This window comes from Bufo bufo, chromosome 1, assembly GCF_905171765.1.
Source record: "Bufo bufo chromosome 1, aBufBuf1.1, whole genome shotgun sequence".
NCBI classification, from domain to species: domain Eukaryota; kingdom Metazoa; phylum Chordata; class Amphibia; order Anura; family Bufonidae; genus Bufo; species Bufo bufo.
In genome coordinates this window covers 102,662,501-102,679,278 of record NC_053389.1, presented here as the reverse complement: position 1 = coordinate 102,679,278, position 16,778 = coordinate 102,662,501, and the positions used below count along the sequence as shown (strand labels likewise).

The window sequence follows — 16,778 nt, the reverse complement described above, 5'->3', positions numbered from 1 at the left end:
ATCTCATGCTCTCAGCGATAGTTAACACTGGGAACATTAGTATTCATGTACCAGGCCAGCGGCTACAGATGTCCTCCTGAATTCACTTGTATGGCTGTCTTCAGCACAGTGATGCAGTTGAGTACTGAAGCAGGGCATGGTTGCCGATGGCTTGATATCTTATTTAGAGACAACTGGAGGTGCACAGAACATGCAGCTATCCACCACAGAGCAAAAGCTTCTGGGGAAGTATCTAATGCTGCACTGTGGTATTTCGTAATGCTGGGGCAGTATTTTGTGCTGCCCTGTGGTAATGCTTACCTCCCCTACTTGTGTTGGCCCACTTTCTATCAGTTTGCACCCACTTATAACATGGAGGCCATTTTAAAGGTTTTTCCCAGGGCCATTTTGAGTTCCCAGTCCACCCCTGAATGTACTGTGAACAGGGTGTTGGACTCTGTTTATTCCCCAGCAACGTTTCAGCCTAGCACAATGAAGCCTTTGTTCAGGGGCCTGAGAAACGTTGCTGGGAAATTAACCAGGTCCAACACCCTGTTCACTGTACATTGGAATGCTGCCTCAATGGTTCTCTCTCTATCCATCTCATATCTATCTATCTATCTCTCATATCTATCTATCTATCTTCTACCTATCTATCTTATTTATTTATTTTCTTCTGTTTTATTAAGCTATCTATCAACATTTGCCTCTTTCTATCTTTCTGTGTATCTATCTATTTTTCTATCTATCTATCTCATATCTCCCTGTCATCTATCCTCCCCCATCCACTCTATTATATTTCACTATAAACCACTCATTTATCACTTGATTATATAGATCCCTTGACATTGGATTTAATAGTAGGCACAATTCAATCCTGTGTTGGGGGAGGTGGGTAGACAATGCAGCCTGGCATTGATTACTGCCATTCAGTTGCATACCCCTCTTAATATTCGCATCTCCTGGCAAAGTGTGGAATGCTTTCCCATGGATGGAATCCCACAATACTGAATTTGGAATAATCAGGCATTCTTCATTCATGGCTCCACAGTGGGCACCAGAGGGGATTGCAACAATGGGCATCCCACGGCAGTAGTCCCCACCTAGCTGGTAGACACAGTGAAAGGGGGGGAGTGAGTTTCAGATAGATGGCTGTTTCTCATAGAGATTAGATTCACTTTGTGATCTCCTGTGTGTGGTTTGCTCTATGGAAGATCTGACAATTTCTGTCATCAATTTTCTGTCAGACAGCCCACACTTGTGACTTCTCCATAAACACTAACACTGCATTCTCAAGTTAAGACTTTAGACGTTTTTGAAAAGGGAACAAAAGGAGCCTGAAGTTATGGAAAAGAGGTTAAAAGAAAGGAACAATTAATTTAAAGGTTAACAATAGATATGCAAATGAACAAAGTTGCTTTCAAAGTACTGTAACTAACTTCAGCATGTCATATGTTAGTTTTATATGAAAAAGATGACAGATTCTTTCTTCGTACATCTTGTTATATATTTAGTAAATGCCAGAAATGACGTGTATCCCCTACCCACAGGACAAGTGTCTGATTGCTGGACCCCAAAATAATCACGAGAATAGGGGTCTGCAAGTGCTGCAGAACATGTGCGTCCACTGCTCCATTCACTTCTATGGGACTTCTGCAAGCAATGTACTCAGCAGTCCCATAGAAGTGATTGGAGCTGTGGATATGCACGCACACCACCGCTCCATTCTCATGGTCGGACCCCCAGCGATCAAACACTTATCCCTTGTCCTGTAGATAGAGGAAAAGTGTTATTAGCGGCAAGTGGTGAGGTTGCTCGGGTTCAAAAACATAGCAACTGGAACATCTGCATGGAGTTTGTATGTTCTCCCTGTGTTTGTGTGGGTTTCCTACAGGTACTTAGGTTTCCTCCCACACTGAGTCCAAAGGCATTCTGATAGGGAACTTAGATTGTGGGCTGCATCTCTACCCCGTGCTGGCCGTAACCTCTCAGAACTGTGTGTTGTAACGAGTTGCGCACCCTTGTGTCCACCTGACTAGGAGAGATTTCTATCCCCTGGAAGTAACCCCAATGCAGGTTTCTATTAAATGACAATAAGCAGAGATCTTAAAATTTTCACTGCCCATTCTCTCAATCCATCAGCAAACTTCCAGCTAACTAAAAGCTGGAGATCCAGTAAAGATAGTGCGGACTTGTATTCACTTCAGCATTCTACAAATAAAGGGTTAGTTATTGCATCCATATAAATAGTTCCGGGACTACGTCCCTCCCCTTAAAGATACTAAGACAATAATGTCTCCATTAAGTTCCATCAGGTTCATAATTATAGGGGATGCAGAATTTGTTGTTACTACGGATCCATGGAGCCTGAGGGGCCTAATATCAGGAGATTAAAGTTTGGCGGTCCTTGGTAAAGATTGAATGCAACTTTGCATGCGACTGGAGAGGAAAGAATTGTGTTGCTCAAATTAAGTGTGAATAAATTCCTTATTCTTCCCCTCCATCTCTAAACTCCTTGAATGTCTTGTCTAATCTCGCTTAATAAACTATCTCTCTGCAAACTCTCTTCTTGACCCCCTACAATCTTCCTTTTACCCTTTCCACTCTACAGAAACTGCCCTTACGAAAGTATCTAACAATCTCCTGACAGCAAAAAGAAATGGTGATTATTCTCTACTGATTCTTCTGGATCTCGCTGCAGTGTTTGATACCATAGACCACAAATGCCTCCTCACCATGCTCCACTCAATTAGCCTTACGGACACTGCTCTCTCCTGGTTCTCTTGCTATCTCTCTGGCCACTCCTTTGGTGCATCATTCGCTGGCTCTACTTCTTCTCCTCTTCCTCTTGATGTTGGCGTTCCTCAGGCTTCAGTACTAACTTGTTGTTGCTTTGATTCATTCTCATCTTGACTACAGCAACTTATTACTAATCGGTCTCCCTCTCACTAAACTTTCCCGCCTTCAGTCTGTCCTAAATGCTGCAGCCAGGCTCATTTATCTATCCACCCGCTACACTGATGCTACCAGACTGTGCCAGTTACTTCACTGGTTGCCCATCCACTACAGAATACAGCTCAAACTTCTCACCCACAAAGCTCTCCACAGTGCTGCACCTCCACACATCTCCTCCCTCATTTCCGTCTACCACCCTACACGTGCTCTCCGCTTTGTTAGTGATCTAAGATTAAAATCCTCCATAATTTGTACCTCTCACTTCCGTCTTCAAGACTTTTCTCGAGCTGAACCTACTCTCTGGAATGCTCTGCCCCGGATTATTAGGTCAATTCCCAACTTCTCTACCTTTAAACGTGCCTTAAAAACACATCTTTTCAGGAAGGCTTATCAAGCTTCCTAAACTGACTGTTCCCCGAATAACCCCTCTCTCACCCCCCAACTCCTCAAGCCTGAATTCAATCTTTGAACAGTCCCACACCCAAAGCAGATCGGCCTACACCACTGCTTTCAGTACCATAATAGCTTGACTACTACAGATCACAATCAACTACATTTTGTGTCACCCCCAACTCCTCATAGATTGGAAGCTCTTGCGAGCAGGGCTCTCACTCCTAGTGTTTCAGTTATATATTAGTCAGTTACGTTGTGATGTCTTTTGTTTTGTACATAGACCCTCTGAATTGTAAAGCCCTTCGGAATATTTTCGCTATATAAATAAATATTATTATTTGCCATAGACTCCAGATTTAAAATGGAGTTCTCAAAAATTCATAGAAAATAGTTTTTTTTCTTATTCATTTTGGACGTACTATGCCATTGAAATTGAAATACAAGATATTGTCCTTCTGTAGCAGACAACACAAATTTTTGAGACGTCTAACAGTAGGTATTGTCAGTATACTGCTGCTGTGAGGGGAAGATAATATCTGCAACATAATCCTCATTATAATAGTAGGTGTCGAACTGGGATAATAGTTTAACAGCACTATTATTCTCATGAACGTTCTAAATAAAGATGTCCATAAAAGAGCACTGCACTTAGTGTAATGCATGATGCTGTAATTGAGTCACTCATCCGCTTCCCTCTCAGTGATAGTCTGACTGAAAAAGTTAAAGAGGAGCTGCCACCTCTCCCGACATGTCTCTTTTACTAACTACTTGCAATTCCCATTCAATAACAATTCTGGGCCATCTTTTCTTATAACTGTGTGTTGTTCTGTTCCTCTGTTATTCCTGCAAGATGTTTATGAATTAAGGTACAACTGGGTGTTACTATTTCCCCTTGTCTAAGAGCTGTGTCCCTGGATAGTCTGACACTGGAAGCAATGACTGGACAGCGTCAGACTGTGCAGGGACACAACCCCAACTGGTAACACTGAGTTGTATCTGTATTCATAAACTTCTTACAGGAATAATAGAGGAATGGCACATAGAGAGATAAGAACCTATGCTCCAGAATTGTTATTACATGGGGAATACAAGTAGTTATAAAACCAGACATGTGAGGATAGGTGACAGGTCTTCTTTATGCGAGACTGTTTGCGGAGTTCAAAGTACAAATAAAGAAGAAAATTAAAGCGCAAGACACGAAGTAGAATACATGGAGTGACTTCAAAGAAGGATATCCAGAAAGCCATCCAGCTGCTTTCTGTAAAGTAATTTAAACAGAATATTCACATGTAGACTGGATCTCAGGAGCGGTGTCTGCGTCCGGAACAGGAGAGGTGAGTTGATTTATTAAATTTTTTTGTCTGATCTGAGGTTTGATTAACATTGGGGGTCTGATTGGGGTCTTGTTAACATTGGCGTGCGAGCTGGGGTCTTATTAACATTGGGGGTCTGATCTGAGGTCTATTTGAGGGTCTGATTAAGGGCTTGTTCACACGAATGTGCCGTATTTTGCGGTCCGCAAATTACGGATCTGCAAAACACGAATGCCGTCCGTGTCCCTTCCGCAATTTGTGGAACAGAAAGGACATCCCTTTATAGAAATGCCTATTCTTGACCGCAAAACGGACAAGAATAGGACCAGGCTCATAATTTTTGCGGGGCCACGGAACTGTGCAACGGATGCGGACAGCATCTTTTGCGGCCCCATTGAAGTGAATGCGGCTCGGATGCGGAACCAAACCACTGTCGTGTGAATGAGCCCTAACACTGGGCATCTGATCTGAGCTATTTTTGGGGGATCTGAACTGAGGCATAATTAACATTGGGGGTCTGAGCTGAGGTCTGATAAACATTGAGGGTCTGATCTGAGGCCTGATGAAAAATATATATACTTCTTATTTTCCTCCTCTAAAACCTAGGGCTTGCTTGATCGCTTCATCTGATCTACAGAGATGCTGTGACACAGACCCCTCCACCGATCAGATATTGATGGCCTATCCTGAGGCTAGGTCATCAGCTTTTAAGCCTTGGAAAGCCCCTTTAGATGTATCTAGGAGACACACCATACTATACATTATTGTCAGCTATTTTATTTTATTAGCACAGAGATGGTTCTTTTAGTTACAAACAGGTGGTCCCCCCCTTGAAGAGCCTTTAATGCTGGATAGTAAATGTGGTGTGTAATGAGTAGGAGATGTAGGGGGAGCCACGCCAATGTTAGTAATAAGTATCATAGCTACAGAACAAGAGACCTTTTGTTAAAAAGTGGGTATAATATGGGGCCAAATTCATCTTTTCAATGGAAAACATGTTCTTTCTCTCTCCACATCTCATATATTGGTGGAGATCTATAATTTCCATATGTATCATCTCAAGAAAGTTTTCTGCAATGTATGTTATTCATTTAGGGGCATGGCGGACAGATGAGTGCATTCTTCATACACAAGGAGACCCCCACCTCAGTTCTGCAATATGAGTTGAACTAGTATAAAGGTTATTACAAGCGACTTGTTCTATATTCTGGGGAGAGCTGACTTATCCTTCCTCTGTCCCATGTCACTGGTAACAGGAACAGGGCTGACAATCTACATGATGGGGCTTGATTTTTACAATCAATGGGAAATGCTATATAATCTGAGGTCTATTGTTCTTCAGCAGACAGCTGCGGGGATAACATAAAATCCAGTTTTATGTCCCTGGGAAATGAACTGTTGTCACATTTCAGAACAGATTTAGACAATGTAGGACATATTGGTTAAACCTGGTTGGGGTCTGTTGGAACTTTTTGTATACAGAGGGTTTTCTACTGAAATAAAAAAAAAGCTCTATTAAAGGGGTTGTGTCATGTCAGACATTGGTGGCATATCGCTAGAATATGCAGCACGCTCTCTATTCACTTCTGTGTGAGTTCCGAAAATAGCCAAGCGAGAGCGCTCACCTATTTTCGGAATTCTCATAGAATTGAATGTAAAGCGCACAGCCACCTCTCCATTCACCTGTATGGGACTGCCAGAAATAGCCAAGCCAGTGCTCCGCTATTTTCGGAATTCCCATAGAAGTGAATAGAGCAGGGTTTCTCAACTCCAGTGAGAATGGGGTTGCGTGAAAATCGCAAGCATCCGCAAGCAAGTGCGGATGCGGTGCGATTTTCACGCATGGTTGCTAGGTGACAGTCTATTCACTGTATTATTTTCCCTTATAACATGGTTATAAGGGAAAATAATAGCATTCTGATTACAGAATGCTTAGTAGGTGATCAATTGAGGGTTAAAAAAAAATAAAAAAATTAACTCACCTTCTCCTCTTGTTCGCGTAGTTCCCGGTCTCTTCTTTACTTCTTTAATGATGAGTTGTGGGCTAAAGGACCTTTGGTGACGTCAGATCACATGCTCCAATCACATGGTCCATCACCAATGTTTTGCACTCGCGCGGAAAAATTGCGGGTGTTCCCGCAACGCACCCGCACATTTTCCCGCAACGCCCGTGTGAAAGAGGCCTTACTGTTTCTGATTGAAGAGACTCATTCATCAGGCAATTCTTCATGGGGAAAAAGTATGCAAATTAGCTTATACTAGCCAAACCAGAGGCACCCATCTGTAGACAGCACCGTTTCATGGTTCTTGCCCCACCTTGCCTCAGGTACCCCTGTCTATAGATGTGAATCTCTGGATTGGCTGGGACGAGCTAATTACATACTCTGTTCACATGAACTATTTTCTGAGCTGAGGACATTGAGGAATCCGCATCAGTTTTTTTTTTTATGTGCTTGCATTAACTTTTTCCAGACGCTTTTTTTACATAGTTTTTGGTACGGCTTTGACGAGGATCTTCATTGCTGCCTGTTTTCAATAGAAATTCTAGACATGGATTCCGTATAGAATGGACAGGACGTTTCTTTTTCCCTCTGTGTGGTTTTTAAAACCGCAGGCAGAAAAAAGCTCTGCATGGGTTAGCATGTGAAAGGTCTGCATGGATTTTTGGTGTGAAATCTGTAACAAAAGTCCTCCATTTGAACATACCCTATTTAATTCGAGAACCTCTTTAAAGGGGTTTTCCTTTTTGGACAATCCCTACTTATTAGAAAGGTCCATTGACAATAAGCTGAGACCTCCTTTCTGCTGGGACCTCCAATGAAAAGCTGTAATCTTTAGGGAAACCTGACAGTAGTGTTCAATCTGCCTGCAGCGCCACTTCAGGAGAAATTATGCATTGTTGGTCTGTGTAAAGCGGGACAGGTCAAGTCCTCCAGACACTCTTTGTAGCCGATCTCCACTCTGAACAAAACATTCCCTCTATTAAGGAGGGTGTCCGGCCTAGGAGTCGACAACCTCTCTGCAGCCCCGCTGTGCCCAGGCCACTGCCCGTTCCCGACCAGTTCTGGTCTAGAAGGACATGGAGTTCAAGAAGAGACCAAGCCACGTCATTGTCCTGCATAAATGCATGCATTGTCTAAATTGGACACCTAGGAACACAACTTTAGAAGTACACATGAAATCAATCTTCTGCTAAAAAACATGACTTCCGTAAACAGTTAATGCAATGATAATGGATAGAAAAAGGAATAGTTTAGGTTTTGAAAAACCTCCTTTTCTGCTCTTACATCAGCAGCAATTAAACAGTTTCTGACATTAGAGACACTTTTCAACAACAGACTCCTATGGTATATCTGCTGGTTTTATTGGTGGGGTTCAACTGCTGAAAACCCCACAACCTCAAAAACAAAGATACACGGTCCCTGCTGGGAAGTGAGTGAGCATACATGGTCAGTGTCCACAAGTCTGTATTATCGAGACCAGTGTCTATCATGTAAGCACACTCCTATACAACCTGCCCATGACTCCCTTTAGGCTGGTTTCACTCTAGTGTTCAAACTATGTGGCGGGCTGTTGGAAAGGGTAGGAGCACTGCCAGACCCCATTGATTTTAACGGGACCTGGTGGGGATCCGGCCTGTTTCTAAAATTAGTGCCGGGATTCGGCCAGACAAAAGAATTTGCTCTAGTGGGGAAAGGCAGTGTCCAGCTATGTTGGATACAGGCTTGTCCTCTGCAGGATATTTGAATGCTATTGTGAAACTAGCCTTAGACATTCATACAATTATCACTAAGACGTATGCAACTTGGGTTAGGTCTTTGTTCAAAGCTATGTCCTTCTTCACAACACAATCTTTTTCTTTTGTTGTTGCAATGTTTTCATGAGATCTTAGTTACTGACTTGCTATCGTTTTGAGTCTACAGCTCTATGCAGACCTATGCATCATCAAGGCAACTGGCAACAAACAAATATTTGCTGGAAGAAAGTGTGACTGCAGGATCAGTGTTTGTTGTCTGTTACCACGGAGATGCACAGGTTTGCAGAGGAGATGTATAAACAAAACACAATTTTAATTCAAGATCATTTTTCATTCACCATGCATTGGCACAGTAAAAATAAATGGTTTCAAAAGTACATAGCCCATAAGCTTGGCCAATGACACAAGAAAACAGAAAGAAACCATCAAGCAACCAAATACTGCAAATCTGACTCATAGACAATGAAACTGCTATTACATTACACTTATATTACATGGAAAGCACTACTCAGCATTCAATATTATATTATACATTCATTGGGGAACTGTCCAAGAACCAGGGTCCATGCTCATTCAGCATTTTTTCTAGTTTAATACAACCAGCACTGTAATTCCTGCATGATAAATACCTGTCCCGGCTGGATTCATGTTGTCCACTGACAGGTTCTCTCGTTTACTCTTGCGTTCTTTAGTCAAGATCTCAGATCTGAAACGGAGAGGCAGGTAATGAAGCATCTACAATGACGACTAATCATTTACTATATACTTTTTTTGCACAATAAATATATTTTTGCCCCAAATAAATGCTCCATAAGATACATAGATGCTATTAACGCAATTATTAATAGTTAAACCCTCAGAATTATTTATTGGAGGACATTAAATGTCAATCAAGAGAGAAAAATCCCCATGAATTACTGGTGAGATCTAATTAGAGACAATAGTTTGACAGTAATTAACTTCCTTTTCTCTTGTGTACTTCTTAGCATGCCAAACTAAATCAGCGGCGACCTTGTAGGGCCCCGGGGCAGTGTACTCCTTCCCTACAGTATCCCGATGCACTAATCTTATCTCAAGACTGGAAATTAAAGTCTCCTCTCCCTGCAGACCTAGAACTAGACAATATATATAAAAAATAAAAATTACTAATAACCTCAAAATGAATATATACTTGAGGATTAGGAAATTGCATGAATAGTAATTCCATGGCGTTCTCCCTTAACAAATATGTCTGTCCCCTGCAAATCAGTCAGCAAGATGCAGTCTGTTGTTCTACAGTCAGGTCCATAAATATTGGGACATCGACACAATTCTAACATTTTTGGCTCTATACACCACCACAATGGATTTGAAATGAAACAAACAAGATGTGCTGTAACTGCAGACTGTCAGCTTTAGTTTGAGGGAATTTCGCCTGACTGTAGGTCTCTGCATTCTGTCAATGGAGCAATAGTCACAGACTATTGTTAAACTAGACAAAGGTCGGGGGCAGCGTCGGACTAGGGTTTCTTGGCCTCAGCAGATGAAATTACTCTCAAGGCCCAACCCCATATAAGATAAGATAATCCTTTAATAGTCCCACCATGGGGAAATTCACAGTCAACGACATATCATCGATAAAGTCTAATTGATACACAATCTAAGGGCTCGTGCACATGGCCGTTGCCGTTTTTGCGGTCCACAAATCGTGGATTCTTGAAACACGGTTATCGGTCGTGTGAATGGAATGTCCTGCCCTCTATGGAACAGTCCTATCTTTGTCTATAAAACAGACAGGAATAGAACATGTTCTATTTTTTTTTTGCGGAGTTGCAGAACAGACATATGGATGCAGACGGAGCACATGGTGTGCTGGCCACACCTATTGAAGTGAATGGGTCCGCATCCGACCTACAAAAAATGCAGATCAAAAATATATTTGTGCGAATGAGCCGGTCTAAGTAACGGTCGTCACACGGCCATTTTTAGCACCAGTGAAAGTCTATGGGGCTATTCACATGGCCGTTCTTTTAACGGCCAGTGAATAGCATCCGTCCAAAAATAGGACATGTCCTATTTTTGGCCTTTTTCACGGCTGGACGGACCCCACTGAAATCAATGGGACCGTTTTTAACGGCCGATTGACAGGAGTGCCCCCATCTAATGGCCGTTAATCGCGCAACTTCGACAGGTCCTGTTCTGTGAAAAGAGAAGAGACTGTTGTTTTTTGGCTGCGGGACACTATGGGGGCATTATATAAACCATGGGGTACATTATAAAGCTGGGGGCCCTGAAAAAAAAAGAAAAAAAGAAACACTGTGGGGGACATTATTTAAGATGGGGCCCTACATTAGGGGTGGTTAAAAAAATATATATACACTGTGGGGGACATTTATTTAGCTGGGGGCCTACATTGGGGCATTATAAAAGCTGAGGACACTATGAAAAAAATTATATACACTGTGGGGGACATTATTTTAGCTGGGGACCTACCGTCCTGTGGGTGTTCTCAGAACAGTGGGTCAAATTCATCCATTTTTCATGTCCGTTTTGAACGGACATGAAAAACTGATGCAAAACAGACATTAAAAACGGACACACGGCCAGAAAATGGATGCACACACTGATGCAAAATGGCCATGAAAAACTGACAGTGTGTCGTGTGCATGAGGCCTAAGGCTACTTTCACATCAGTGTTTTCCTTTCTGGTTTTGAGATCCGGCAGAGGATCTTAAAACCGCAGGAAAATGCATCCGTTTGAAAAATACAACCAACTGCATCTGTTCAGAACGAAAATAAACATGCCGGCATCAAATACCATTGTCAGCCTGCTGCTATCAGTAAGTAGGGGCCAGAGAGAGCAGGGCAATCATACCTTATGTGGAGCTTTTATCATCAGCAGTAGTGTGAATATGAAGTTTTATGCTGCCAGATTCTGCTCCTTCAGTGCGCTGGAGGTGCAGCTTCATTGTGAAGTGCTGTGTGCATTGGGCTTCATAGTCCCTCCATTCTACATTGAGTCCTTGATGTAGCATCCAACCAAGAAACCACTACAGCTGTCACTGACAGCAGAGGGGAGGGGCTGTGATGCAGCTCAATACAGAGGGTATTTCAAATACATGTAAATGGGTTGCCTCATTTCACAATTTGATGTATATCGCTAGGATATGCCATCAAAGTCCTAGTCCCAAAAAGGTGAATGGAGAGGTGGCAGTGCATGCGTGCTCTCAGCTCTTTTCAGAATTCCCGCACCTGTCTGAACTTAATGGCATATCCTAGTTAGAGCATATCATGAGATGAAACAACCCCTTTAAGAAGCAGAATATGGCAGAATAAAGCTTCATATTCTCACTACTACTGATATTAAAAGCTGCACAAAGGGTAAGTTTGTCCTGCTCTTTCTTTATCTACCTAGTGCTGACAGAAGACACACTCCCTTTAATACAGACAAACAATAATAACAGATCTGTTAACAGCACCTTGTTGCTTGTTTCCAGGCATCAGTTCATAATTTTTATTTCAAAATATGAAAACAGACAAATAAGTGAAAACAGACCAAACATAATGAAGCTATTTTAGTCTCTGTCCACAGCATGTTCAATGTATGTATGCCACCGACTTCTATAGACCAGAGATACTGTGTGTCCTTATGGGCATTGATCAAGCTAATATCTGTTGACATATAATTTTTTCCAAACTGTAATGGAAAGCATATTCGACTACATTTGTCAGTACAAGGGCTATCCCACAAAAAGAAATGTGCCGCTATGTGCTGTGTGTATATATATATATATATACACACACACACACACACACACACTCATTGACAAAAAATAATGCACCAAAAAGGATCTATTGGAATCGAATTCAACTTTAAAGATGATATATGTGATTACAATATTAAAGTGAAAGGATAAGTTTATTGTGGAAAACTGTACAAAAGAAAGGAGGCTCTAAGAACCCGTTGAGCCGCCTCTAGCCTGGATACAAGATAAAATACGGTTGGGTATGGAGGCATACAGGGTCTGTATGAAATCCTAAGGCAAATTTGCCCACAGATGTTGTGGCTGGGCCTGTAGGTCCTGCACACTCATAGGTTCCTGAAGCTGACACCCCAGCTGGTAGCATAAAGCGCTCAAGTGAAGCTAAATCTCCTGACTGGGCAGCCAAGGAAGCATTGAAATTTGGCAGAAACATTCCTGATAAACCCTTGCTGTGTGTGGATGAGCATTATCCTGCTGAAGAATGCCAGTTGGAATCACTGCCATGAGAGGCAACACATGTGGCCGCAGGATGTCCTGCACATTTAGCTCAGCTGTTAGTGTCCCTCTTATCACTAGAGGTGACTGACTGTCGTATGTGATGGCTCCTAGATCCTCACACCAGCAAAGGCAAGACTGAAGCTCTTAGGCCCCTTTCACACGGGCGAGTATTCCGCGCGGATGCGATGCGTGAGTTGAACGCATTGCACCCGCACTGAATCATGACCCATTCATTTCTTTGGGGCTGTGCACATGAGCGGTGATTTTTACACATCACTTGTGCGTTGCATGAAAATCGCAGCATGCTCCTCTTTGTGCGTTTTTTACGTAACGCAGGCCCCATAGAAATGAATGGGGTTGCGTGAACATCGCAAGCATCCGCAAGCAAGTGCGGATGCGGTGCGATTTTCACGCACGGTTGCTAGGAGACGATCGGGATGGAGACCCGATCATTATTATTTTCCCTTATAACATGGTTATAAGGGAAATTAATAGCATTCTGAATGCATAGTAAAATAGCGCTGGAGGGGTTAAAAATAAAAATAAAAAAATTAAACTCACCTTAGTCCACTTGATTGCGCAGCCGGCATCTCTCCTGTCTCCTTCTTTGCTGATTGCAGGAAAAGGACCTGTGGTGACGTCACTCCGGTCATCACATGATCCATCACATGATCTTTTACCATGGTGATGGATCATGTGATGACCGGAGTGACGTCACCACAGGTCCTTTTCCTGCAATCAGCAAAGAAGGAGACAGAAGAGATGCCGGCTGCGCGATCAAGTGGACTAAGGTGAGTTTAATCTTTTTTTTTTTTTTTTTAACCCCTCCAGCGCTATTTTACTAGGCATTCTGTATTCAGAATGCTATTATTTTCCCTTATAACCATGATATAAGGGAAAATAATACAATCTACAGAACACCGATCCCAAGCCCGAGTACCAAACATGCGCGATTTTTCTCACGCGAGTGCAAAACGCATTACAATGTTCTGCACACGCGTGGAAAAATCACGCATGTCCCCGCAACGCACCCGCACTTTTTCCCGCAACGCCCGTGTGAAAGGGGCCTTACCACCAGGCCTCCATACTAGAACGTGACCGTCGCTGGGTCCCAAACAGAATTAGAATTTGTCACTTAAAGTCAATACGGTTCTTGTCCATAGCAGTCCATGTTTCTCATTTAACACACTACTGTAAAGGAAGGCGATGGTAGTTGGTTGTCAATGGCAGGACATAGAGGCAACAGGACACCAAATTTCCTACTGCTAAGTGCCTGCAAATGGTCAGGTGTGTGTAATGAAGCTGTCCCTGTGTTTGGATGGTGGACAACAAAACTGTGAGATCTGCTTGTGCTTGTCGGCAGATCAAACGATCCTCTCCACTGGTGGTCTGTTTGGGCTGTCTGGAGACTGTTTGCATGTCCTCACATAACCACTTTTCCCAACATCTCATAACAGCTAAGTGTACAGCAGCCTAGATGGCGGGCAATTCATTGAAATGACTATCCTCCCTCTCTCAGTCAGGGGCGGATTGGCCATAGAAATTTCCCAGTGGGCCACTCAAGCCATCTTGACAGCCGCAGGCCATGTACATAATGATCTGATGCTCAACTGCTGCCGATGCCCTCCTGAACTCAACTGTATTACTGTCTTTATGATGGTGATATAGTTGAACACTGTGATGAGGGCGGCAGTATTTTGTGCTGTCCTGTGGTATTTGGCTCTGCTGGGGCGGTATTCTGCACTGCACTACAGTATTGCAGGCCCCACATACTTCCGTTGCCCCTGCCTACTTGTTCTGGCCTGTCTTCTGTCAGTTTGAACTCGCCTACAACAAGGGGCAACTTTTAGTTTTTTTTTTCCAGGGCCACTTTAAGTTTCCAATCCGACTCTGCTCTCAGACCAATTTTGTGCCCCCTATCAAAGTCTGTCAACTGGGCAAAAAGTCTTCAAATGCATCATTGAGGCATGTTTACCAGTCAACAATCTCTCACCAAGAGGTACACTAACCAAAAGTTGCCTCAGAGACTTTTTATATGGCACTTTTACACCCTCCGACAATCCAACATTTTCATTTGGGTATAATTTTGAAATGGATAACATTTTTCCAAAAAATAAAATAAAATCATTGTAATTTAAAAAAAACAAGAACATTTTCTGTGTTTATTATGACTCAAGAGCATAATTATGGGGAAAAAAAATTATAAAACATATATGATACGTCTTTTGACAGGCTGAAGTCTCTTTCTATGATTACTAGGGATTATTAGCGTGAACACATTACCATTGAAATCAGACCAATTATCTTGTACATCTGTACTGCATCATTTTAATTTATATAACACTTAAAGGAAAATCATTGTCAGAAAAATGACTTATTGGCTTTAAATCAAGTTTAAAGAGGACCTTTCACCGATTATTACACTATGAACGTTCTCCTGCTATGCCCTCCGGTATCTCCGTTCACTAAGTTATGGTAAGCGGAGTCTGCCCTTGTTCTGCTGTAGCGCTGGCCAAGAAAATAACCTCCCAGGCTGTGAGCTCTGCGCTGTGATTGGCCAGCGCTAGAGCAGAACAAGGGCAGACTCCGCCTACCATAACTTAGTGACTGGAATCTCCGCCTACTATAACTTAGTGAGCGGAGATACCGGAGGGCATAGCAGGAGAACGGAGTGGCGCCCAGGGATAATAGTAAGTGCAGGGAGATCCCCGGGCGCCGCTCTACATGTCTGTATACTTAGTTCATAGTGTAATAATCGGTGAAAGGTCCTCTTTAAAGTTTGTAAATTCAACATTTTTTTTAAGCATTTGGTGTTGTTGTTCCTAATTTTCTATGTCGCTATAAATTTTAAATAAACCTGAAGTTTTCACAGGCCTCTGAACCTCATAATCGGCTTCCTGTTCTACAGAGATCACTTCTCAGTAGTCATCTCATTATCATCACAGGCAGGATTATAATGACAAGTAACACCTCTATCATAAAGCTGGAACTGGAGGCATAGAGAGTATAAGAAGATCCACCATTGACAATAGGTAATGACAGCTCACTTCCTGCCTTTCCATGCACAGTGGCATCTGCACAAGTGATAGAGCATACCCACATTAGGCTACTTTCACACTTGCGTTTTCCCTTTCCGCTATTGAGATCCGTCATAGGATCTCAATAGTGGGGGAAAACACTTTTGTTTTGTCCCCATTCATTGTCAATGGGGACAAAACTGAACTGAACGTGACGGAGTGCACCAGAATGCAATCCATTCCGTTTGGTTGCGTCCCCATCGCGGACAGAATAACGCTGCAAGCAGCGTTTTTCTGTCCGCTATGTGGTGCAGCGTTTTTCTGTCCTGACACAAAATGTAAGTCAATAGTGGCGGATCTGTTTTCTCCGACACAATGCATTGAAGTCTATGAGAAAAGCAATCCAATGATTGCTTGTTATCGTTCCTTATGGGAAAAAAAAATGTTTATAAATTAAAAAAAAAAAAAAATATAAAAATTCTCCAAAACGAAAAAAAAATCATAAAAAAAATACACATCATAATTATCCTAGCGTGCAAAAATGCCAGTACTATTAAAATATGAAAAATGTAATCCCATACGGAAAACGGCGAAACTGAAAAAAAAAGTCAAAATGCCTGATTCGTTGTTTTTGGGCCGCTTCTCTTTGCACGAAAAATTAAATAAAAAGTGATCAAAAAAATTATACACGCCCCCCCATGGTATCACTGAAAAGTACAGATTGCTCCGCAAAAAATGAGTCTTCACATAGCTCCGCATACATAAATACCAAAAAAGTTATAGGGGTCAGAATATAGAGACTAAAAGAAAAAAAAAAAAAATTTCAAGTTTTTTTTTCTCCCTCAGTATAAAAATGCAATAAAAAATACACATTTGTGGTAATGCCAGACTCGTACTGACCCGGAGAATGAAAGTAACTGAATGGTATAGGGAACGCTGTAAAAACAAAAAAAACTGTTCTGGAACTCTGTTTTTTCCAATTTCACCCCATTTATAATTTTTTTTTCCTGCTTCTCAGTTCTCACCACATAGTATGCAACCGTCAATAGTGCCATTAGAAAGGCCATCTTGTCCCACAAAAAACAAGCCCTCATACAGCTATGCGAACAGAAAAATAAAAAAG

General features: G+C 42.2%; 1 protein-coding gene across 1 annotated transcript in view; it reads right to left on the bottom strand.

The window, feature by feature from the left end:
* Positions 1-16,778, bottom strand: part of MORN1 (MORN repeat containing 1) — a 489,262-nt gene that overhangs the window by 20,312 nt on the left and 452,172 nt on the right. Inside the window, exon 13 of the mRNA XM_040427472.1 lies at positions 9,027-9,103. Coding sequence (XP_040283406.1) covers positions 9,027-9,103 — 77 coding nt within the window. The remainder of the gene's footprint in view (positions 1-9,026; positions 9,104-16,778) is intronic.